The 26,860-nt window shown below is 43.3% G+C and overlaps 1 protein-coding gene across 4 annotated transcripts in view; it reads right to left on the bottom strand.

Annotated features, from left to right (window-relative positions):
* Positions 1-26,860, bottom strand: part of myo16 (myosin XVI) — an 878,535-nt gene that overhangs the window by 417,461 nt on the left and 434,214 nt on the right. For all 4 annotated transcript variants that reach the window (XM_068034136.1, XM_068034135.1, XM_068034137.1 and 1 more), the window contains 2 exons: positions 23,418-23,528; positions 6,698-6,763 (listed from right to left, as the gene is read on the bottom strand). In XM_068034136.1, the coding sequence (XP_067890237.1) occupies positions 6,698-6,763; positions 23,418-23,528 (177 nt within the window). The remainder of the gene's footprint in view (positions 1-6,697; positions 6,764-23,417; positions 23,529-26,860) is intronic.

Below are 26,860 nucleotides of genomic sequence, written 5' to 3'. Positions count from 1 at the left end.
CTCCCAAATAATTATAACATTTATTATTACAACGATCTAGCAGTTTAAAGCTAATAAATGTACATACTTACGCTGGATTACACAGAGCAATAGACAATATTTAGAAATGAAACAGAGGGCATGATATTTCCTTTAATTACTTATGTTCATTGTTGACCTATGTCCTTGTGATTTGGTAATCCTTCAAAATATGCATTTTCTGCCCTGGTTGCCCACCTGGAATTAATTGAGCTGCGACAAGTTAGTTCAAGGTGTAGCTTGCTCTGTATACAGCTGTATTAAGCGTACATGGCTCACACATCTTCAGATTGGCATCCAGACTTGTCAAAAGCCTAAATTTCCAATCAAGTTGTGCAGTTGACCTGTGTTGTATCTGCTTGTATTAGGAAGGCAAATCCCTTTAACGAAAAACAGGAGAATGCCTATTTCTCTGCAATTAAAGATCAACTAAGAAAATCATATTATCAGAAATTTGCACATTTCAAAGCAATTTTCTCTCCTTCCATTGCTGGTATGTAGTTCCACAGGTGACAAGCATCTTCTGATACTTCAACCAAGTTGTCAATATTCATGTGTGAGGCTTGCCAGTGAATTTTGCTGTGCTTTTAATTAATGGAAGCATTACAGTTCTGTCTCAGTTTTTCTTTTACACACACTCACTCTTCCATCAAGGGTTGCTGGACAGCAATCAAGAGTGGAACCATAACCAGGAATTGTATTTGGTATTGGAATCATAGAATGGTTGCAGCACAGAAGGAGGCCATTCAGCCTGTCGTGTCCATGGCAGCTCTCTGTAAGAGTAGCTCAGATAGTCACACTCCCCAGCCTTATCCCCGTTGCCCGAAAATCTTTTCTCTTCAGATAATTATTCAATTCCCTTTTGAAAGCCATGATTGATCTGCTACCACCACACACTCAAGCACTGCATTCCAGATCTAACCACTTCCTACACAAAAAGCTTTTCCTCATGTTGCCTCTGGTTCTTTTGCCAATCATCTTACATCGATGCCATAGAATCATACAAATTTACAGCATGTAAGGAGGCCATTAGCCCATTGTGTCAGCACCAGCTGATCCATCTAGCCTAATCCCACTTTCCGTCTCTTGGTCCGTAGTCTTGTAGGTTATGACACTTCAAATGCATATCTAAGTATTTTTCAATTATTATGGTGGTTTCTGCTTCTACTACCCTTTCAGGCAGTGAGTTCCAGATCCCACACCCCCCCCCCACCCCCCCACCCCCACCACCTCTGGGTGAAATGATTCCCCCTCGAATTCCCTCTAAATCTCTCACCTCTGGCCCTGAATAGGGCCTTCCTGTTCACTCTATCTAGATCCTTCATAATTTTATACACTTCAATTAGGTTTCCCCTCAGCCTCCTCTTTTCCAAAGAAAACAACCCAAGCCTAATTCAAATTCTCCAGTCGCATCTTTCCTATAGTGCAGTGACCAGAACTGCAAGCAGCAGTCCAGCTGTCCAGTTGTGTTCTCTTGCCATGTTAGCCTTCCCTAATTACATTACCTCACAATTCTCTAGATTGAACTTCATTTCCCACTATTATGCCCATCTGACTAGTCCATTGATATCTTCCTGCAATCTACGTCTTTCTTCTTCATTATCAACCACACAGCCAATTTTTGTATCGTCTGCAAACTTCTCAATCATACTCACTACATTCAAGTCCAAATCATTAGTACATACCACAAAAAGCAAGAGACCTAGTACTGAGCTCTATGGAACCCCACTGGAAATAGCTTTCCAGTCACAAAAACATCCATCGACCATTACCATTTGCTTCCTGCCCCTGAGCCAATTTTGGATCCAAATTGCCACTTTGCATTGGATCCCATGGGCTCTTACTTCCATGACCTGTCTGCCATGTGGGACCTTATCAAAAGCCTTGCTAAAATCCATATAGGCTGCATTGAAAGCAACACCCTCATCGACACTCCTTATTACCTACTCAAAAATTCTATCATGTTAGTCAGACACAACCTTCCCTTAACAAATCCATGCTGACTGTCTTTGATTAACCTGTGTCTTTCTAAATGAAGATTTATCCTGTTGCTCAGAATTTTTTTCTAATCTATTTCCCGCCGCCGATGTTAGGCTGACTAGCCTATAATTACTCAATCTGTCCCTTTCTCACTTTTTAAACAATGGCACAATGTCAGCTGTCCTCCAGTCCTCTGGTACCATACCTGTTACTCTAGTTCTCAACAATTCTGCCTATCTATTCTGTCCAGATCACTCATGATTTTGAACACCTCTATCAAATCTCCTCTTAACCTTCTCTTCTCCAAGGAGAACAGCTCCAGTTTTGCCAATCTATCCACATAACTTAAGTTTCTCATCCCCTAAACCATTTTCATCAATCTTTTCTGCATCTTCTCCAAAGTCTTCACATTCTTCCTAATGCAGTGGCGCAGTGGTTAACACCGCAGCCTCACAGCTCCAGCGACCCGGGTTCAATTCTGGGTGCTGCCTGTGTGGAGTTTGCAAGTTCTCCCTGTGTCTGCGTGGGTTTCCTCCAGTTGCTCCAGTTTTCTCCCACAAGCCAAAGACTTGCAGGTTGATAGGTAAATTGGCCATTAGCAATTGCCCCTAGTATAGGTAGGTGGTAGGGAAATATAGGGACAGGTGGGGATGTGGTAGGAATACGGAATTAGTGTAGGATTAGTATAAATGGGTGGTTGATGGTCAGCACAGACTCGGTGGGCCGAAGGGCCTGTTTCAATGCTGTATCTCTAAAACTAAAACTAAAACTAAAAATATGGTGCCCAGAATTGGACTCAATACTCCAGTTGAAGTTGAACCAGTGTTTTGTCAAGGCTCAACATAATTTCCTTGCTTTTGTACTCTAAGCCTCTATTTATAAAGCCATGGATCCTGCATGTCTTATTAACTACTTTCTCAACATGCACTGCCACCTTCATCGATTTGTGCACTTATACCCCCAGGTCCCTCTACCCCTTTGAATTGTATCCTTATTTTATATTGCCTTTTCTCATTCATCCTTTCAAAATGTATCACATCACTCTCCTCTGCATTAAATTTCATCTGCCACGTGTCCACTTATTCCACCAGCCTATGTCCTCATGAAGTCTATTATTATCCTCTTCACAGTACACAATACTTCCAAGTTTTGTGTCATCTGCAAATTTTGAAATTTTGCCTGTACACCCAAGTTTAGCTCATTAGAATAGGTCAAGAAAAGCAGTGATCCTAACACCAATCTTTGGGCAACCCTGCTATATACATTCCTCCAGTCTGAAAAACAACTGTTCACCAATGCTCTCTGTTTCCTGTCACTCAGCCAACTTTGTATCCACGCTGCCACTGTTCCTTTTATTCCATGGGCTTCAACTTTGCTGTCAAGCCTGGTATGTGGCACTTTATCAAATGCCTTTTGGAAGTCCATATACACCACATCAACTGCATTGTCCTCATCAACCCTCTCTGTTAACCTCATTGAAAAACTCAATCAAATTAGTTGATGTGATTTGCCTTTAACAAGTCCATGCTGGTTTTCTTTAATTAATCCACATTTGTCCAAGTGACTGTTAATTTTATCCCAGATTATCATTCCTAAAAGCTTTCCCACCACTGAGGGTTAAACTAACTGGCCTTTAGTTGCTGGGCATATCCTTACACACTTTTTTGAATAAAGGTGTAACATTTGCAATTCTCCAGTCCTCTGGTACCACCACTATATCTAAGGAAGTTTGGAAGATTATGGCTAGTGCCTCTTCAAATGCCACCCTTATTTCCCTCAGTATCCTTGGATGCATCTCATCTAGTCCTGGTGACTTATCAACTTTAAGTACAGCCAGCCATTCTAATTACCTCCTCTGTATCTATTTTTAGTCCAACCAGTGTTTCAATGACCTCCTCTTACACTACGACTTTGACAGCGTCTTCTTTCTTGGTAAAGACAGATGTAAAGTACTCATTTAGTACCTCAGCCAGGGCCTCTGCCTCCATGTGTAAATCCCCTTTTTGGTCACTAATCGGCCTGACTCCTCCTTTCACCGGCCTTTTACTATTTATATGCCGATAGAAGACATTTGGATTCCCTTTTATGTTGGCTGCCAGTCTCTTATATTCTCTTTTTGCTGCTCTTATTTCTTTTTTCATTTCCCCTCTGAACTTTCTATATTCAGCTTGGTTCTCACTTGTATTATCAACCTGACAACTGTCATACACACCCTTTATCTGTTTCATCTTACTCTCTATCTCTTTCGTCATCCGGGGAGCTCTGGCTTTGTTTATCCTACCTTTCTACCTCATGGGAATGTACCTTGACTGTACCCGAACTATCTCCTCTTTAAAAGCAGACCATTGTTCAAGTATGGTTTTACCTGCCAATCTTTGACTGCAGTTTTCCTGAGCCGGATCTGTTCTCATCCCATTGAAATTGGTTGTCCCCCATTAATTATTTTTACTCTGGATTGCTCATTGTCCTTTTCCATAGCTAATTTAAACCTTATAATACTATGATCACTGTTCCCCAAATGTTCCCCGATTGACACTTGATCCATTTGTCCCACCTTGTTCCCCAGAACCAAATCCAGCAATGCCTCCTTCCTCATTGGACTGGAATCATACTGATGGAGAAAATTCTCATTTAAAAACACGTCCTCCCTCTGCCTTTTACACTATTACTATTCCAGTCTATATTAGGATAATTAAAGTCCCCCTTTATAAATACTCTATAGTTTTTGCACCTTTCTATAATTTCCTAGTAAATTTGTTCCTCTAACTTTTCCCACTAGTTGGTGGCTTATAGAATTTCAGCAGTATTGAAATACTGGCTTCTAATTCTGCAGAGTTATTGGGAGGATGGCTGGTGATATTTATTTTTTACAATGTTATGTTTAATCTTTTATTGTGGAATATTTTGGCCATCAGGCTGAATTCCTGACCTTCTTATCCAATTACTGGCTGCGGATCCTCGATCTTGTCCAGACCTTAGCAGACAAAATCCATCTGACTTGGTAAGCATTCCCCGATTTTTGCTTCTCTATAGGTTAATAGCACCATTCCTACTCTTGCAGAAAGCTTGGAGATAACCACTGTATAGAGCTGAATGCGCTTACTTTGTGTGAGGCAACTTAGTCCACGCAACCTTACAAGCTCAGAAAATTCCACCTCCTGCAACTCTCAGCTTCATACTTCACTGCAGGAGTAGATGTCAAATACCTGCATTTCCACATGGTAGAGAGGGACACAGTTCCCAAATTGGGAATGATTTCCAGAAAAAGGAACAAGGGTAGGAAGGAATAGTAGATTCATGGTTGGGTAAAACTAATGGATAGATAATCTCAGGCAGGAAGTGCATTATGTGCCTCCCTAGCATGTGTGGAAACGTGGGATCGCAGAAAAACATTTTTTACCGCCAAGAGAGAAACGTACTGCAAAGCAACATAAATAACCATAAAGTTGCTGGGAATTTCCTGGAAATTTGTACCATAACAATGGCATATCTATATCGTAATACCATCTTCCAGTGCAAAAGACAGAGGAAATACAACACAAGAGAACTAAGGCTGTTTTCATAGCACTCTGTAATTTGCTAAGACTTCAGTAAGAACTCTGTACAAATCTCAATAACATAACCCACACCTATTCAAAACAGCTGCGAATGTCAATTTACTGGATTTCTGCCAGGCTTTCATAGGCATGCAGTAACTTGAGAAATTGAGGTGTAGATGGGCTGGAGGTCACCAGCAGTGTAATGTATGACTGTCACATCATTCTCAGCCAGGGAAGACTAATCCAGCTATGCAGCTTCACCTCTGCGGACCTTCCAAGTGGCATGATCAATGATGGACACTAAGAGCTTTGGGTGGAAGTACTATAAAAAGCTGAGAACAGAAGCCACCTGTCATGGAATCCTCTGCCCCTCCCTTATAATAATGACGAACAGGGGAACTCCCACTGGGAAGCCACTTTGGAATTCTGTTTTCCTTTTGTTGCTTGTTTCTTACTGACATCTTAAGTTCTCTGAGCTCTGTGAGTGCCTGAAGCTGATATTTTAGAAACTACCATCTCTCTCAAAGCTTTAAGGAGCGAAAAGTAGCTGCAATGGCTTCCCCACCGGAAGTTTTCCTGTCCATCATTATTATAGAGGAGGAGCAGAGGATTCCAGGCCAGGTGCATCTGCTCTGAGCTTTTTATAGTACTTCCACCAAAGGTTCCCAGGGTCCATCATTGGTCATGCCACTTCTGAGGTCCATGGTGTACCACTATGCTTGCTGTGACATATGCAAATGAGTATTCCAGGAAATTATGGTGTAAACTTGGGTTGGGATGATCGGAGCGCAAGCCAGTGGGACACGTGATGCAAGTTGATCAGCCAGCAATACACTACTGAATGCCTACTTAACCCAGTATCATGGAGAGAAAAAAATACTGCATTTATTCGGATCATAATTAAGACTCCTCAATCCCAATGCAGACACTCTCTCTTTTTCAATGGGAGCTCGGACTGGAGACTCATTGCGAAAGTAGCACCTCTAAGTCACATTTCTCCTGCTATTAATCTGAGGACTGTTAAATCAGGAGGACATGGAATTTGTCTTGCCAACCTCTAAACAAAATGGTTTGAGCTTCCCCAATCCAGTGGGTCTCTGTGCAAAGAGGGATAACTCAGAAAATGTGCTCTATTTCAATGAAAAATAAATGGTACTTACCATGGTGGAATATATTGGAAGTTCTTTATATGGATTTACCAGCAGCAAAATATGTCCAATGTAAGTCTGAAAAAAAAAAGTCAATGGTTCAATGACTAACCAGATTCAGCATTTTGTGATGGGAGACTTCTGGTCTTGTGGGAGAAAAATCAGTTGAAATGTAGTATTTAATATGTTAATGTATGGAACACACATCACAAGCATATTAAAGATCCATTTAAAAAGCTAGTGACATAATATTGAAAATGATTTTCTGCCATCTTGGATTGCAATGAGGTTGCAAATTGATGCCTTTCAATTTTTTAAACACATACCACTGTATTACTAGATTTTAGATTTGATCTAATCCCTTTTTGAATTTTTAACAGTGCCTTTATTCACTGCTCGAAATTATAGTTCATTTTATAATCAGTTAACTTATTTTTTCTACTGAGTTCTCCTGATCATCTGCCATAACATCAACTGAAGATTGGTGAAAACATTAGAGAAACAGAGTGAACAGTCATTTTTAACCATTTACCTTGTGGATGATAGGTAAACATTGCAGGTGTAAAGTGTAAAGTAAATGAGGAAACAAGGCTGGCAGAATGTGAAGAATAGATTTTTCAATGCTACCCTGAGTCCAGCTCCAATTCTAAAGTAAAAATCTGCCAGTTCAGACCTATTAGTCACATCAACAGAATAATGTGAATTGCAAGCTAAGTCTATAGTTGCGTACAAGCACAAGTAATCATGAAATAAAACTTGCTCTACCAAATTTAATTCCCCTTTGTTGGAAATGTTGATCAATAAGAGGCGGCTAACCAGTGTAATTCTGGCGTGAGAGAAACAGCGGGCTGAATTTTATATTGGCGACAGGTGTCCCAGCGACAGGCCGGAAGGTGGGGGGGCAACCCTGCCTCGCCCAATATTAGACACCCAGCAAAATTCAACGGCAGCCAGGCAATTAACTGCCTGCAACTGCCTGCCATCGGGGTTGCTTTTCCTTTAAGGAACACGATCCTGCCCCAAGAGCTGCTGGCCAATCGGAGAGCTGGCAGCTCAACAGTACCAGCAACGCCACTGGGACTGGTGGCCACTGCCAGTACTGCAGGAGGCCTAGAGCAGCGCAGATGGAAGAGACTCCAGGACCAAGATAAGTGGGGTCGGGGTTGCTGGGCCCATTCAGGCAGGCCCTGGTGAGGGGGTGGGAGGTGGACGGCGAGGTTGGGGGAGTTCTTGCTGCCGTGAGACCTCCATAGGCCATGGATTGCGCCAGTGGAGGGGCCCCTCCTGAGTCCACCAGCTCTCATCTAGCGATCTTTCCACATGGCAACGGGCCTCTCTGATGTTCAGTGGAGGTAGGAGGTGGCCCTTAACTGACCCTTAGGAATGGGCCACTGAAGTGGCTTAATTGGCCTCCCAGCAGACTTCCCATCCGCCATGGTGCCCGTCACAGAAAAAATGGCAAGACGACAGGATAATGTCAGGCACGCTGTCCAACACCACCCCACGCTTTCCAACACCACCCCACGCAATTTTGTGTGGCCCCCACCCCCCCTCACCGCACCTCCCAGCCCGTCTCCAAGGGCCATATAAAATCCAGCCCAGCATGGCAGCTTTGCAATCTTGTTTGCCTGTTTCAGGGCAAAGTTAAGGAGGACTTAACAGACTTTGTTTCTTCATGAAACTGGGGGTAGGGGTGGAGAAAAGAGTTGTACTGTTAAATGGTCAAAAATCTGAAGTGGTGATTCAAGATGGCATTCAATAACCATGCTGTTTGTAGCACAAACTTCATTGTAGCTGTGCTCTGCTTCTGTCCATGGATTGCCTAAAGGTATGATGAGCCCTGCCTGCAGATGATAGTCTTTCTCTTCCAGAAGCCATGCTTTCACTCTATACATCCCTTCAATTAAGAGTAATACAGATGAGTGTAGATGGGGTGGCAGAGCTCTGTCATAGACTCTCTGCTTAGCCTCAGTCTTCTAAGGCACAATTCTTCAGTCATTCCCAAGTAACTGTGCCAAGGACAGAAGACCAATGGCTCAAAGATTTCTGTAACCAGTCAACAAATAGCAACTACTGTTAATTGGGACATTTAATTGCCCATTTAATGTCTATTATATTCCGTGTGGCAAGTTGTTGAAAGTGGGAGAAGGAAACAATGCACCATCCTCTACAGGAATCTGTGTTTCTGCTTAACTAATCAGATTGAATAATTGTGAAATAATCAGTGCAAGGACTGTACAAGTAAGTGTAAATTATATTGGGTCAATTCAATGTCAAATCAGGTACAGAAAGAGAAATGAAGAGAAGGAAAGACAACTTGCTAAAGGGTGACTTGGCTTTTAGAAAAGATAGGTAAAATGGAAAAGGAGGTGGGATAGCCCTGATAATAAAGGATGAGATAGAGACAGTGTTACGACCAGGTGAGAAAGGTGTCTAGGGGCCCCTCTCAGCCTTCACCTGGTGTTACTGTCACAGGGCTTTATTTTTAAACACAACATGTTTTGAGCTCCCCCTTGGTGAATCCTTGTTCACCGCTTTCCAATTATAAGGCAAAGAAAGGAGCACAGACAGGTTTTCTTGGGTTTAAAGAAGAAAGGTGAAATTTTATTAAACTTAAACTTAAACTCTAATTCGGTTGATGCCTACAGATACAAGATGCACCCATGTGAGCATGCATATGCAATACTCACATGCAAATAGAGACAGAAAAGAGCAGAAGAAAGATAAAGTGGAAAGGTTTGAGTCAATATCTGAAGAGTTTGTTACGGTTCTTCAAGCTCACTGTAGAGTCCTTTTGTAGGTTGATCTTGCTTTTCGTTGGGGCCCAGTATTCTTCTTAAACCTTGTTCACTATAGGAGACCTTTCTCTCTTGGGGTTCAGGTGTCTTCAGTGGGGTTTTGGAGTTCCATGAGAAAGAGATGGGAGCAGACAGGAGAGGCTGCAGGCGAGCCAACCAGGAGAGATCTTTTAAATCTAGGAGCCAAGAGCTTTCTGCCAGTTCAAACGCTGTCTCTGCAATTTAAAACTCCCCATGTTGGCCAGCAGGGTGGTTACGTGACTGGTATAATCACTTCTGGCTTTGTGTATTGGGTGGGTCAGGGAATGGTCCTTTGTTCCAACACTGTCTGCTAATAAGCAAAAATGTCTTTCTGGCCAGGGTCCTGGCAATTCCTTGTAACAGGCCTTCTCTTCTTCCCAGCTACAATTTGAAATTTAATGTCCACGTGGCAAAATTAATGTGTCTTATTCTTGGCAGGTGGGGGCCTGCATGACAACTATCGTGAGGAAGGATCTTAGCCCAGAAAATCAGGATGTAGAATCAGAATTTGTGGAGGTAAGACATAGCAAAGGGAAGAAAAATACTGGTGTGAGTAGTTTAGGCCCTGTAACAGTAATCATAATGTTGGATAGAGTATAAATCAGGAAATTAGAGGAGCATGCAACAAGGAAAATGCAATAGTCATGGGGACTTTGATCTTCATACACACTGGGCAAACCAAAGTGGCAAAAGGAGCTTGGAGGACGAGTTCATGGAATGCAATTGAGTCAGTTTTCCAGAACAATATGTTGAAGAACCATCAGGGAACGGTTATTATATATCTAGTATTGTCTAATGAGACAAGGTTAATAAGTAATTTTGTAGTAAGGGACCCTCTGGGGAAGAATGATCATAAGATGATAGAATTTTATCTTAATGTTTTGAGTGATATGGTTAAGTCTGAAACTGGGGTCTTCAATTTAAACAAAGCCAAATATGGAGGTATGAGAGGTGAGTTGGCTCAGATGGATTGGGAAATTAGATTAAAAGATATGATGGTAGATAAGAAATGCAAACATTGCAAAGAGATACTTCATAATTTTCAACAAATATACATCTCCTTGGGGAGTAAAGTCTCTACTGGGAAAGTGGTACAACCATGGCTAACTGGAGAAGTTAAGAAGGACAGCATCAGATTAAAAGAAGAGACTTACAAAGTTGCCAGTAAGAAGAGTAAATCTGAGGATTGAGAGTGTTTTAGAAATCGGCAAAGGATAACCAAGAAATTGATAAAGGGAGGGAAAAGAAGAATATGAGAGTATCTAGCAAGAAATATAAAACCTGATTGTCAGAACTTTTACAAGTATTTTTAAAGAGATTAACAAAAGTAAAGGTGGGACTCTTAGAAGCATAGACAGGCGAAATTATAATGAGGAATAAGAAAATGACAGAGATGGTAAATAAATATGTAGTGTCTGGTAGAAAATCAGGATGTAGAATCAGAATTGGTGGAGGTAAAAAATAACAAAGGGCAGAAAAATACTGGTGTGAGTAGTTTATAGGCGCTGTAACAGTAATGATGTTGGATAGAGTATACATCAGGAAATTAGAGGAGCATGCAACAAGAAAAATGCAATAGGCATGGGGACTTCAATCTTCATACACACTGGGTAAACCAAATTGGTAAAAGAAACTTGGAGGACAAGTCAAAGACTAAAAGAACATCTCAAAAATTATGGGGAGAAACTTATAGTAACTAATGTTAGTAAAGAAAAAGTACTGAAGAAATTAATGGTCTAAAAACTAACAAATCCCCAGACCTGATGGCCTACATCCTAGGGGTTTAAAAGAGGTGGCTGCAAAGATAATGAATGCATTGTGCTGAATTTATCAGCCCCCCCACTCCCCCCCACCCCCCCCCCCCCCCCCGATGTCGGGGTCATGGCGGGGACCCCGGAAAACACTTCTGGGAAAGGCCCGCCACGGGCCTCAACGCCGGGAAGGCCCCGCTGCATTTTACCAGCGGCGGCGAAGCCTCAGGACAGCCGCTCCGCCACTATGTGGCGAAGCCTTAATTTCAATATTTGAATAAAGTTAAATACATGCAAATTACACTTATCTTGTCCTGTCGGCAGTCCCAAGCCGATATTCTAGCCGGTGGCCGGAACTCCCGCGCCTTCGGATCTCCGTTTGGAGATCCGAGGCGTGACACTGGTGGGGAGGGAGGAGAGGAGGAGTGAGTCTTTCAGGGCAGGCTGGGGACTGGCAAAAACAAACATGATTGGTTGCGGGGATGGTGGGAAGGAATTGCAGGTCAAAGGGAATAAAATTTGGGGGGGAAAGTTTGGGATATGAATAAAAGTTTTTTCTGGTGGCAAGAGGGCAATTTATATATAGATTACTCATTGGGGGGAGGGTGGAAGACGGGATTCAAAGTTGTAATAACATTTTATTTAATTTAAACAGCACTGAAAAGCTTGAAGGGCTAGAAGGCCTTTAAAAACAGCGCGGCGCCTACACGGTGGCGCCGGATGCCATTGCCGGGGACAGAGCGGCCGCCCCCTCGACCACCAGTCGGGGGTGGTCTTTCCGCCCCCTTCATGTAAATGAGCTGCCGCGTGAAATATTGCAGCAGCTCAGTGGTGCACAAGTCGCATGTACATCGCCACTTTTGTGCTGTTTGCTGCCGAGATTGGTGGTGAGTTTTCAAAAGTCAGCCCATTGTTTTTGATCTTCCAAAGTTCCCTAGATTTTAGAACAGTCCATGTGTGGTGGAAGATAGCAAATCCTACCGTTGAAGGAAGAGGGAGAGAGAAAATGGGGAAATACAGGCCAGTTAGCCTGACATCAGTAGGAAAAATGCTAGAGTCTATTCGTAAGAATGTAGTAACAAGGCACTTGAAGAATCACAAATTAGGAAGGCAAATGTTATGTTAACCTTTATTGCAAGGGGTTGCAGTACAAGAGTAAGGAAATCTTGCTGCAATTATATCGGGCTTTGGTGCGACCACACCTGGAGAACTGCATATAGTTTCAGCCTGCTTACCAAGGGAGGGATATACTTGCCTCAGAGGGGTGCAATAAAGGTTCACTAGACTGATTCCTGGGATGAGAGGACAGTCCTATGAGAAGAGATTGAGTAGAAGGGGCCTATAGTCTCTGGGGTTTATGAGAGGTGATCTCATTAAAACATAAAATTCTTAGAGGGCTTTACAGAGTAGATGATGAGAGGCTGTTTCCTCTGGCTGGAGAGTCTAGAGCTATGGTCTCTATGGTCATAGTCTCAGGATAAGGGGTTGGCTATTTAGGACTGAAATGAGGAGAAATTTCTTCACTCAGAGTTGTGGATCTTCGAAATTCTGTACTTCAGTCGATGAGTATATTCAAGACTGTATCAATAGATTTTTGGGCGCTAAGGGAATGAAGGAAAATGGGAAAGGGCAGGAAAGTGGAACTGATGAGGAAGTTCAGCCTAAATCTTAATAAAATAATACTTAGACTTGAATTATCTTTCTGTGGCAAGTTTCATTGGCATGTACAGGAACCTCGCATTACTTAATGGGGAACCAGATATAATTCCATTTTTGCAAAGCTAACGGCAGAGTGGCGTATCTCTGACATCAGCTTCTCAGTTGCCATGTTTAAATGTATATCTGACCTCATCTGAAGTTGATGTGGCATTGGCCCTTAAATAACCGTGAGTGCTACTAACCTCACCATTACTTTGATACCAATTTTTAGACCATTGTGTGGCACCCAATATCATGAGCAAACTTCCCCGCTTAGCAATTGCAGTGCTGGTGGATCACTAAATCCAACCTCCAGCAAATAAATTGGTAAGCAGCACTGCATGTACAAGTGCTTAGATAGCACGTTAGTGTAACGTTATCTAGTTACTGCACTGAGTGTTAACTTCCTCCAGAGCATCAGAATTTGATATGCAGGAATTAGTTGCCAGCAAAGATTTTTTAATGCCATGCGTCACATAGCACTAACATTTCTTTAACAGATTCTGACAAAAGGTCATTGACTTGAAATGCAAACGGTTTCCCTCTCCAATGAGTGCTGCCTGACCTGCTAAGTATTTCCAGCATTTTCAGTTTTTATTTCAGATTTCCAGCACCCATGGTATTTTGCTTTTATTTCTTCACAATCCTTGGATGAAGTATTGGTTATTAGCGGGCTATTGATTGCAAATCATCAGTAGCCTTTTAACCAAAACTGTTGGTTCCTTTGTGCCACTACTAACCTTCATGCATTGCTAGTGAGTTAGGACAGATGAAAAAAAGAGGTGTTTTAATGTTACATTGGCTGCACTCACAAATATAAATAATACAATCTACCTCATTCTTCTGACAATGGAAAGCAACATTATTGTGGAATTGGTTAATCTGTCATTAGAACAGCAACCTCCAAGTTGTTGTCCTGCTAAATGCACTGAGCTGGTTCAAGTGTTCGTTCATGCTGGAAGATAGTATCATGATGGAAGCACGCTGACTCAGTCAGGTTATATGCTCCGCATTTCCAACTTTAACCCCCTTCGAATATGCTGCATCCAATTTTCAGGGAGCAATTCCATTCAGAGGGAGGGAAATAAATAAAAGCCAACATTGTTTTTCAGTCCTGTTATTTATTGGATGCTGATTCTGATAACAGTAACTGAAGAGGTATGTCCATGAGCCAGTGTTCCCAAAGGGGAGTCTACTCATTTAATGGACAGATATTTACAACCTACATGTCCATGATCAGTCAAGATGCACACCAGAACAATACCAGGGTTAATGTTTAAATTATGAGGACAGGTTGCATAGACTAGGTTTGTATTTCCTTGAATATAGAAAATTAAGGAGTGATCTGATTGAGATGTTTAAGATGTTTAAAGGAGTTGATGGGGTAGAGGGAGAAAAACTTTTTCTTTTGATAGGTGAATCATAATGTTTAAATTAGAGCTAGACCATTCAGGGGTAATGTCAGGAAGCACTTCTTTATACAAAGAATAGTGGAAATCTGGAACCTCCCAGCTCCAAAAATTGTGGAGGGTAGGACAATTGAAATTTCTAAACTGAAATTGATAGATTTTTGTTAGGCAAGACTATTAAATGTTCAGGAACCAAGGCATGTAAATGGAGTTAAGATACAGATCAGCCATGATCTAATTGAATGGCAGAGCAGACTCAAGGGGCTGAATGGCCTACTCCTGTTCTTAATCCTGCACACCACCAGAATCACTGGATTGGGTGTTCGTCCCTTCAGTCCCCCATTTCCAAATTTGCCTCTAAATGGCCTACAGGAGAGGGGGAAAAGTACATACTAAACAGGGGACAGTGGTGCATAACTTTGAAATCTCTTTCTCTGTCTGGGACATACAAGTACCAGCTGTTTAGCCTTTAATGTTAGCGCTGGTGAAATTATTGGGCCCAATTTTAACTCTTTGCAAGTGGGTGGGTTTTGAATGAGTTAAAATCTCACCCATTGTCTTTGAATTACTCAACACTACTTGAAGCAGAGCATGGGAGTTCTACTGGTCAATATTTATCCCTCAAATAACATCACTAAAACAGATGATACGGTCATTACTATGTTGCTTTTTATGGGACCTTGTGGTGTGCAACAAGCTACTCCATTTCCGACATTACAGCATATTTTACACTTCAAAAGTACTTAGTGACAAAAAGCTTTGGCATATCCTTTTTTGTATTCTTTCATCAGATGTGGGCATCGCTGGCAAGGCCAGCATTTGTTGCCCATCCCTAATTACCCTTGAACTGAGTGGCTTGCTAAGCCATTTCAGAGAGCAGTTAATAGTCAACCACATTGCTGTGGGTCTGGAGTCACATGTAGGCCAGACCAGGTAAGGACAGCAGATTTCCTTCCCTAAAGGACATTAATGAATCAGATGGGTTTTTAAGACAATTGATGATAGTTTCATAGCACCATTACTGAGAGTAGCTTTCAATTTCAGATTTTTAAAAATTAATTAATTGAATTTAAATTCCACCAGGGACTATGGTGGGATTTGAACCCATGTACTCAGGACATAAGCCTGCATCTCTGGATTATTCATCCAGCGACATTACCACTACAACATTGTCTTGTCCTGAAGTTATGAAAGGTGTCATATAAATGCAGGACTGTCTTTCTTTTCTCTTTTATTTTGCCTCTCCTCTCTTGTATGCCCTTTGGAGGATGGTTTGGAAAGTGAACATAAGGGGTGATTCCAGAATCCAGCAGTTTCAGTGGAGAGCAACCTTCACCAGAAGTGCATCTCAGCAGATTATGGGTGTGTAGCCTGTAATTATCTGTCTATAAATGATCTCCACTTCCCTTTGGGAGCTCAAACTCACCAACTCTCCTCTTCAGTTCCTGTTATCTGAATCACCATCCAAGGAATAGCAGGATGGAAGAACAATATCATTTTGGCATTGTTTCCTGCATATTGGAGAGGGGCAGATACTTGCTGCCTATGCTACACTATATTTACTGCCTTCAATCATTTCATCTAGAATATATTATTTTTCAAATTCAAAGTGCGTTGATGTTTTAAATGAAATCCAATGCTTTCAAAAATCAAAATGTGATTGCAATCATTTATTATGCTGCATTTCACCTGCAAATGCAAACATTTTATTTATTTATTTTGAGATACAGCACTGAAACAGGCCCTTCGGCCCACCGAGTCTGTGCTGACCAACAACCACCCATTTATACTAACCCTACAGTAATCCCATATTCCCTACCACCTACCTACACTAGGGGCAATTTACAACAGCCAATTTACCTATCACCTGCAAGTCTTTGGCGGTGGGAGGAAACCGGAACACCCAGCGAAAACCCACACGGTCACAGGGCGAACTTGCAAACTCCGCACAGGCAGTACCCAGAATCGAACCCGGGTTCCTGGAACTGTGAGGCTGCGGTGCTAACCATTGCGCCACTGTGCCACCCCTTTGTAAACTTGTACTATTGTAAACAAAAAGAAGTGTAGAATTAAACTTGAACAAGGAAAATGTCCTTGATACACTCAGCTAAAATATCAGTTTCTTCAAATGACTTGAGCTTCTGAAATCTCGGGCTGGATTTTCCTGTGAGCTTCGAGACCCCACATTGGGACCAAATGGGGGTCCTGAGTCCACACTGGCTGGCAGCAAGACTGGCTCAGCATTCTTCCGGGAGGCGGCGTCCTAAGTTGGCCACCTCCATGTTGACCGTCCTATTAAGGACAGTGAGCAGGTTCCCGATGTTGCACACCCAGTAAGAAGGCCGGCAGATCCGGAGCCTCGGCAGCCACACTGGGAGAGGTGGGTGCTGCTAAGGCAGGTCAGGAACCACAAAGGTACCACAACAGGGAGGTGAGCTTGGAGGCACGAATAGAAGAAAATATTAGCAAGGCAGAAGTCGGTAGGCTCTTGGGAGTGGAAGGAAAACTCAAGCAGAATAGAGGCATGGAGCCAAAGGCTCTGTTGGCCTCTCAACCCCCCGCCGCTCCCACTCCACCCCCCGCTACAGGGAGGATGCCTCCATTGAGCTCATGGACTATCTATACGGCAGGGCACTGCTCCACCGCCAACAAAATGCCAGTAAGGCCACAAAATCACCTCTAGTTGGGGCCTTAATAATGTTAATTGGCTGTCCACCTCCACGGAGCAGGAAGATGATTAGCTTCCCAGCCCACCCCTGGGAAAGATCCCTGATGGCGGGAATGCATTAGGGAGCTGTCCCAAAGCATTTACCCCACCTCCAAGGCCGCTACCAGTGCTGGGAAAATTCAACTGCTAAGGTCAGCTGGTAGGAATGTAAATCCCGGAAATCATCTAAAAATTAGCATTTTATAGATTTAATTTACTTTTTCAGTATGTAGCAGGGAAATTTTATAACCCTCGTATTCCTAAAATGCGTATCATCAATCGTATCAATTTAATTATAGTGAGAAAAGTGAAATTTAAATCTAAATTGTTAATTGACTGTTTAATGTTCTGTCACAAAAACAGACGATCACAAAATTGTAGCTAGTGTAAATGAATGCGATTCTCCATGAGGAAGTAAGTGAACAGAACTTTGTGGAGTGAGTGTGTGATACATCCACCACTGGGTTCTGTCGGTGGTTCCAGATAATGGTCAGAGTGATGACCAGGCTGGATACTATAGGCAACAAAATATTGTTTCCTCCCTTGAAGGAGTAGTTTAGAAAGGAACTGATATTGGACCAAATGCTGAATCAACGGCCGGAAAATTGTATCATTTCCATTTATCTAAATTCTCCTTCAATAAGTTATTATGGAATCGGAGCAAGGGTGTACAAGTATCTCTTGTATCTGTGAGTTGCAAGGTGGATACCAAGGAGTACCTATAAAGTTTGAATCCTTGTTCTCATTCATTTGTATCCATCCCAAGATATGAGTTTTAACAGATCTTGGAGTTCCAATGTATAATTTACAAAGAGGCAAAAGTGCTAAATGCACTCTTTGCCATGCCAACCAGACTCAGAATTCAAATTGAACAAACCAGCAAGTATCAAATATTATGGGGGAAGTGGATGCATTCAGAGTCAAAGAGATAGATTTATTTCGACAAATTATATTTTGGGAAAAAGCACATATGAGTCATTTGAGACATGATGCAGTAAGTGCAGCATGCTTGAAAGGAACAGGTGACTTTGGACATAAGGTTTTGAAAGCTCTACACCACTGGAGGTTTCTTTGCTTCATATCTTGGTCTGTTGTGGACTAATTGATAGAGATTAATTGCTATAATTAATTAACAACGCCATTGTCATGTATCATGTGACTAACAGGATGGGAGAAGGTGAACTAGATGGACCATTGTATTTCATTTTATTACAACTTCTTATTATAAGCACCTGGACTTTAAGGGTTGGATTTCTAAGGTTTGGGGGCCATATGTGGCCTTATGATTGTTGGCTGAGCTTGTCTGCTCTAGATTCTCAACAGTGGTGAAGGCCTTAATCTTCTGTCCATTTTCGCTTTTGTTTTCAATTTCTGCCTTTCACTGTGTCAGGCATATGTTGTTGAGCTCATTAGTCATAGAGTCATTAGGGTGCAGAAGAAGGCCATTCAGACCATCAAGTCCATGTCAGTCTTTGTACATCAATCCAATTAGTCCCATTCCCCTGCTTTATCCCTGTAGTTCTGCAAGTTTATTTCCCTCAGGTGCCCACACAATTTCCTTTTCAAATCATTTATTGTCTCTGCTTCTGCCACTCTCGTAGGCAGCGAGTTCCAGGTCATTATCACTCGCTGCATTAAAACAAAGCTCTTCCTCACGTTTCCCTACTTCTCTTCCCCAAAGTCTTAACTCTGTATCCCCGAGTTTACCATCAGCTAATGGGAAAAGCTTTTCTTTGTCTACCTTATCTAAACCTGTCATAAATTCTACACCTCCATCAAATCTCATCTCAATCTCCTTTGTTCCAATGAGAACAACCACCATTCTCCAACCTAACCTTGCAGCTAAACTTCCTCATCCCTGGAACTATTCTGGTAAATGTCCGCTGCACTCTATCAAGGACCGTTATATCCTTCGTAAAGTATGGTGACCAGAACTGGACACAGTACACTAGTTGTGGCCTAACCAGAGCTTTATAAAAGTTCAGCATAGCTTCCCTGCTTTTGCACTCAATACCTCTATTTATGAAGCCCAAAATCCCTTATGCTTTGCTAACTACTCTCTGAGTATGTCTTGCCACCTTCAACAATCTATGCACAGGAACCACCAGGTCTTTCCACCCCTATACACTCTTTAGAACTGTGCCAAAAAGTCTATATTGCCTCTTACTATTCCTTCTGCCAAAATGCATCACATCACACTTCTCTGTATTAAATTCCATCTGCCACTTTTTTGCCCATTCTACTAGTCTATCTATGTCCTGTTGCAGTCGATTGGTATCATCCTCACTTTCTTCCACACCTCCAAGTTTGGTATCATCAGCAAATTTTGAAATTTGACTCTGTATTCCAATATCCAAGTCTATATATTCTGCCAGGCGCCAAGAGCCCTGCCTTCTACACAAAATCCAGCCCTAGGAGTGTCCTTAGACCCTTTCTTGAATAAAGGTGTCACATTTGCCACTCTCCAATCCTCTGGCACCTCCCCAGTATCTAGGGAAGATTGGAAGATTATGGTAGCCGTTCTGTTTTCTTCACTCCCACTTTCTTTAGCATCCAGGGTGCAAGCCATCTGGAACAAGCAACTTATCCACTCAAAGCATAGCCAACCTTTCCAGTACATGCTTCTTATCAATTTTCACACCATCCATTATCTCTATCATCTCCGCTGCCACTGATATTTTGTCAGCATCCTCTTCCTGAGTAAATGCCAATACAAAGTACTCATTAAGTATTCTAGTATTATCCTGTGCCTCTAAGCACACATCACCCTCTTTGTTCCTAATAGGACCCACCCCACCTCTTACTATCTGCTTAGGCGTTAAGGCTAGGCGTTGCGCAAACGACTACTGGCAACACCTATGCAGTCATATTCAGCTGGCCTCAGACACCGGAAACATCAGAGGAATGTATGATGGCATGAAGAGAGCTCTTGGGCCAACCATCAAGAAGATCACCCCCCTCAAATCTAAATCGGGGGACATAATCACTGACCAACGCAAACAGATGGACCGCTGGGTTGAGCACTACCTAGAACTGTACTCCAGGGAGAATGCTGTCACTGAGACTGCCCTCAATGCAGCCCAGCCTCTACCAGTCATGGATGAGCTGGACATGCAGCCAACCAAATCGGAACTCAGTGATGCCATTGATTCCCTAGCCAGCGGAAAAGCCCCTGGGAAGGACAGCATTACCCCTGAAATAATCAAGAGTGCCAAGCCTGCTATACTCTCAGCACTACATGAACTGCTATGCCTGTGCTGGGACGAGGGAGCAGTACCCCAGGACATGCGCGATGCCAACATCATCACCCTCTATAAAAACAAAGGTGACCGCGGTGACTGCAACAACTACCGTGGAATCTCCCTGCTCAGCATAGTGGGGAAAGTCTTTGCTCGAGTCGCTCTGAACAGGCTCCAGAAGCTGGCCGAGCGCGTCTACCCTGAGGCACAGTGTGGCTTTCGTGCAGAGAGATCGACTATTGACATGCTGTTCTCCCTTCGTCAGATACAGGAGAAATGCCGTGAACAACAGATGCCCCTCTACATTGCTTTCATTGATCTCACCAAAGCCTTTGACCTCGTCAGCAGACGTGGTCTCTTCAGACTACTAGAAAAGATCGGATGTCCACCAAAGCTACTAAGTATCATCACCTCATTCCATGACAATATGAAAGGCACAATTCAACATGGTGGCTCCTCATCAGAGCCCTTTCCTATCCTGAGTGGTGTGAAACAGGGCTGTGTTCTCGCACCCACACTTTTTGGGATTTTCTTCTCCCTGCTGCTTTCACATGCGTTCAAATCCTCTGAAGAAGGAATTTTCCTCCACACAAGATCAGGGGGCAGGTTGTTCAACCTTGCCCGTCTAAGAGCGAAGTCCAAAGTACGGAAAGTCCTCATCAGAGAACTCCTCTTTGCTGACGATGCTGCTTTAACATCTCACACTGAAGAATGCCTGCAGAGTCTCATCGACAGGTTTGCGTCTGCCTGCAATGAATTTGGCCTAACCATCAGCCTCAAGAAAACGAACATCATGGGGCAGGATGTCAGAAATGCTCCATCCATCAATATTGGCGACCACGCTCTGGAAGTGGTTCAAGAGTTCACCTACCTAGGCTCAACTATCACCAGTAACCTGTCTCTAGATGCAGAAATCAACAAGCGCATGGGTAAGGCTTCCACTGCTATGTTCAGACTGGCCAAGAGAGTGTGGGAAAATGGCGCACTGACACGGAACACAAAAGTCCGAGTGTATCAGGCCTGTGTCCTCAGTACCTTGCTCTACGGCAGCGAGGCCTGGACAACGTATGCCAGCCAAGAGCGACGTCTCAATTCATTCCATCTTCGCTGCCTTCGGAGAATACTTGGCATCAGGTGGCAGGACTATATCTCCAACACAGAAGTCCTTGAAGCGGCCAACATCCCCAGCTTATACACACTACTGAGTCAGCGGCGCTTGAGATGGCTTGGCCATGTGAGCCGCATGGAAGATGGCAGGATCCCCAAAGACACATTGTACAGCGAGCTCGCCACTGGTATCAGACCCACCGGCCGTCCATGTCTCCGTTATAAAGACGTCTGCAAACGCGACATGAAATCGTGTGACATTGATCACAAGTCGTGGGAGTCAGTTGCCAGCATTCGCCAGAGCTGGCGGGCAGCCATAAAGACAGGGCTAAATTGTGGCGAGTCGAAGAGACTTAGTAGTTGGCAGGAAAAAAGACAGAGGCGCAAGGGGAGAGCCAACTGTGCAACAGCCCCAACAAACAAATTTCTCTGCAGCACCTGTGGAAGAGCCTGTCACTCCAGAATTGGCCTTTATAGCCACTCCAGGCGCTGCTTCACAAACCACTGACCACCTCCAGGCGCGTATCCATTGTCTCTCGAGATAAGGAGGCCCAAAAGACAAAGACTATATACATGCCGATAGAAGATGCTTGGGTTCCCTTTCATGTTAACTGCCATTCTATTCTCATGTTGTCTCTTTGCCAGTCTTATTTTCCTCTTCACTTCCCCTCTGAACTTATTATATTTGGCCTGGTTCTTGCCTGAAGAAGTCATCTGATATGCATCACGCACTGCCATTTTTTGTTTCATCATGTTCTCTATCTCCCTCATCATCTAAGGAGTTCTGGCCTTGGTTCCCTTATCTTTGCTCATGTTGGAATGTACCTATCCTATATCTGAAACATCTCTTCCTTCAGGATCACCCATTGTTCTGTTACAGTTCTTCCTGTCAATCTTTGGTTCTATTTTACCCTGGCAGGTCCGCTCTCGTCCCATTGACATTAACCCTCTTCCAACTTAGAAGTTCTACTTTAGATTATTCCTTGATCGTTTCCATTACTAATTTAAACCTTATGATACAATGATCACTCTTACCCAAGTGCTCCCCCACAGATACTTGGTCCACTTGGCCCAACTCATTCCCTCGCACGAGATCCAGCAATGCCTCCTTCCTCATTGGCCAAGAACATACTGGTCAAGGAAGTTCTCCTGAATACATTTCAGAAATTCCTCCCCCTTTACTCTAAAATTATCTCAATCGATACTTTGGTAATTAAGGGTCCCCAATATTACCACTCTATAGTTCTTGCATATCTCTGTGATGTCCCTACAGATTTGCTCTCTATTTCTCTCTCTCTTCATTTGGAGGCCTACAAAATACCATTGTTATCATTAGCAACAGTCGAGTGAATGGTTCATGTTCCTTCAGATGCTACATTTGAATGTCTTACTGAATATTCTGGGAAATAAGCAAATTAACTGATGCCTGCATGCTTTTCTGAAGTATCCCGACAATTTGAAAATGGCTCTCAAGCTGTTTGCTTTATTTTACAATATTTTATTGAATTTCAGCTGCGGCTCAATTCGTAACATATTCCCTTCTGAGTCAAAGGTATTGGGTTCACGCTCCACTCCAGAGACTTGTGCACAAAAATCTAGGTTGGCATTCCAGTGGTGTACTGAGGAAGTGCTGCATTGTTGGATGTGCCATCTTTCGGGTGAAGGGTTAAACCAAGGCCCTGTTTGCTTTCTCAGGGGACATTAAAGGTTCCATGGCACAATTTCAAAGAAGAGCAGGACATTTATCCCTGGTGACTTGGCCAGGGAATCCTTAAACAACATCACTAAAAAGAAAGATTATTTGGTCATTATCACATTTGTGAAAGCTTACTGTTGCAAATTGGCTGCCACATTTCCTACATTACAAAGTTAACTGCACTTCAAAAGTACTTCATCGACTGTAAAGCACTTTGGGACGTCCCGAGTTTGTGAAAGGCGTTATATAATTGCAACTCTTTCTTTATCCAGAAAGTAAAATACATGCTTATGCATATGTACTTACATATATCTGATCGTTGCTGAACCGCTTCTGAATTTCGTAGAGAAGACTTCTATCTGTTAGTTCACTCAAGGTAGACAGGTCATCGTTCGGTGCAGGAGGAATCAGCTTCACCTGGATTTTGTAACAAAGTCAGGAAGGGGAGGAAGAAAGCAGAACTTAACCAGAGTAAATTCTTAAAATGGAACAAATTCTTCTATCAGGCACTTCTGGCCTAGAGAAGCACGGATAGAGTGGACTCTTCAGGAAATCACAGGCTTGTGACCCTTAGTTTTCCATCTATTTCTTTAAATTAAGGCAGTGGGCAAACAATTGCACAACCAGTGCTTTCTTGAAAGAGTCTGACTTTTTGTGCAGAGCTCTCAGATGGGGAAGCAGTCCTAATTTCTTTTAGCTGAAATAAATCTGTGTACTGTTAAATCTGTACACCATTAAGCTCAAAAATATCCAACCTTATTTAAAAATCCCTATTAAACAGCAGGTTTTCACTGGAATGGTTGAACAGCACTACTCTTAAACAGGGAAACAGCAAATATAATTTACCAAAGGATCTTATCACATAAATTTTCCAAACAAGCACTGGTAGTGAGGAACCTTGCCTAATGCCAGTACTGATTGGCAAATTGCAGGTGCATTACCCATGATGGGCAAAGTTTTGCGCTGTACTCATGAAATTTGCAATTTTCACGTTGTTCGTTCTTCGCTGTTTCAAGTATGTAGCCAAACCAAAGCTGTTCCATATAATGACAATAACCTTGCACCACTACAGACTGCTACAAGTTATATTTTGCACATTGCTTTTTGAAAAAAAAATCTTCTCATGATTAGGTTATGGTTCTCTCTTTTTGTGTCAATGCAACACATGCTTGCAAGGTTAGAGAGCGTAGACCAAGGTAATCTGTTGTCAGGCCTAACCAAATGTTACACCGTAACCAGGGAAGGGAACCACCTGACTTTTGGTCCATGCCACTTCTCGTTGCTGGGAATTCAGAGTACCTAATCTTTTATAGACATCATATTGCAAATCCAAAAATGTTATCATTATTCTTGGTTCACATTTTTTTTAAATCTGACCGACTCTGATGCTGGAAAAAAGCACCCAAAGATCTGGAAAACACCATGCAGGTCTCAGTAAGGAGAAATAAAAACAAGTACATAACTGAAAAAAAATCACGATAAAGCAGCAGAGACTAAAAATTTGATTAGGGTAGCTAGAGGGCACTGGGATGCAAACTTTAAGCTGCCTGGACATCTCAGTGATTATGCATGCAGCCCAGCGCCAAGCAGTTGTTAAAGGACATTCAAGCTGCATCAGCTGGTGAAACTGTTAGTTAAGGTCTTTGAGGGAAGGAAGAAGACTACCAATGGAGCAATAGGCCTCAGAGAGGGCTCCCAGGTTCTCTGATGTGGATCTGGAAGACTTAACCAAGGAGGTCGAAAGGAGAGGGAGGCTATGTATCTGGGGCGGGGAGTGGGGAGGTTGCGCAGGGCAGGAGGCCCTCAAGGCATACTCTGTGAAGGGAATGGGAGCAGGAGGCTAGGGAGATGAATTGCTGGAGTCTAGCCCCGAGGACCTGACGGGAATGCCGCAAATGTTTAGTGACCTCACATGAGTGGTCAAGGTCAGTGAATGCACCTTCCAATGACATCTCCTGCCCGCCATACCACCAGCAGCCACACCAATCAGCAGGCATGCTGAACATTCAAATGGTCCTCCTTACCCTCACGCACTTAGCAATGCTGCCAGCCTCACACCTTGCAGCTTCCATATACTTCCAGCTCTTCAGCTATGACAGGCACATTAGCCAAACAACGCACTCACTGACATCCTTCCCACTCTCTTGCAGGACAAGGTCACTCACAACAGGGGTCAGGCACACCTGCATCTCCTGAGTCCCTTGGAGGAGATGGTGTTTTTTTTTTTATTTATTTAGAGATACAGCACTGAAACAGGCCCTTTGGCCCACCAAGTCTGTGCTGACCATCAACCACCCATTTATACTAATCCTATATTCCTACCACATCCCTACCTGTCCCTATATTCCCCTACCACCTACCTACCTATACTAAAGGCAATTTATAATGGCCAATTTACCTATCAACCTGTAAGTCTTTGGCTGTGGGAGGAAACCGGAGCACCCAGAGGAAACCCACGCAGACACAGGGAGAACTTGCAAACTCCACACAGGCAGTACCCAGAATTGAACCCGGGTCGCTGGAGCTGTGAGGCTGCAGTGCTAACCACTGCACCACTGTTCCACATTATAGGGCTGGTATTGACTGAGGCCATTGTATCTGGCACTGCCGAGAACATTCAAAATGATCGTATGCTCCTCCCTTATGCACCTTCTCAATTACCACTTCAGCCTCATTCTGCCATCTGGATGAAGTGCAAGCTGCAAATGTTTTGACCCTGGACCCCACCACCATTTCTCTCACCCCAAGACTCGTCTTCTGAATTTCTACTTTCAGATACTCAAGAACAGCCATCAGGGCGGCCAGTGCTGCCTCACTAGGATGTACATGAGCAAGAGTAGATCTCTAGTAAAGAAGCACCATTACTTGAGTTGACAATCACAGCCATGATCTCAGATACTGGCACTTCATGTACCTTAGAAGGTAGTATAGAGTCCTAATCAGCACATGGTGAGTCACAGGGCACGAATGGGCTGCAGCTAAGCCAAGGGAAATGGAGAATGCACGTGCCAGCTCATCAGAGGGCGAGGTTCTGCTGCAGAGGACTCAGATGAGGACTTCAGCGGGGTGGTGTACAGGAGAATGCTGATGGGGTTGCATGCAGACATGCTTGGTGCACTGGCAGGCCGGCCAGAGAGCCTGTCAATGTCAAAGAACACACTGGAAGGATCTCAGACTAAGGTCATGCGATCCATGTTTGTTGCCATGCAAGCCCAGCTTGGTGTCATGCAGGCTCAGATTGCTGCCATCATGGCTGTGGATACCAATGCTCGAAGAGACATGCAGTCTCTCACAGCACTCCAGTAATCTGTGCTGCGAGTGAGTGCCAGTTTCTCTGTAGTACACAAATCTGTCCTCTCTCAGGATGGCATTTTTGCACCCACCACAGCCACTCTACCAGTTCCCTTGCCTTTCAGCAAGCCAGCCCAAACTGCTGCTGCCCATGCTGAGGTGGTGCAGTCCGAAGACGGGCACTCGAGACCTAGACCCGTTCAAAGTGTCTCCCTAGTGAAGCTCAGCAGCCTTTCACCAGCCATTCTGAAGCCACCAAGGTAGCACTGGATAGGAGAACCAGGCCAGACAAAGACACTCATAAAGACTGGCACTAAGGAAATGCACAATGGCGAATAGTTCAGTTTTGTATGTATTATGATGAAAGAAGAACTTGCATTTATGTAGCACTTTTCAGAACCACCGGATGTCTCAAAGTGCTTTACAGCCAATGAAGTATTTTTTGAAGTGTAGCCACT

This window comes from Heterodontus francisci, chromosome 6, assembly GCF_036365525.1.
Source record: "Heterodontus francisci isolate sHetFra1 chromosome 6, sHetFra1.hap1, whole genome shotgun sequence".
NCBI lineage: Eukaryota > Metazoa > Chordata > Chondrichthyes > Heterodontiformes > Heterodontidae > Heterodontus > Heterodontus francisci.
Note: the sequence above shows the minus strand (reverse complement) of the source record. Positions and strands in the feature narration are given on the sequence as shown.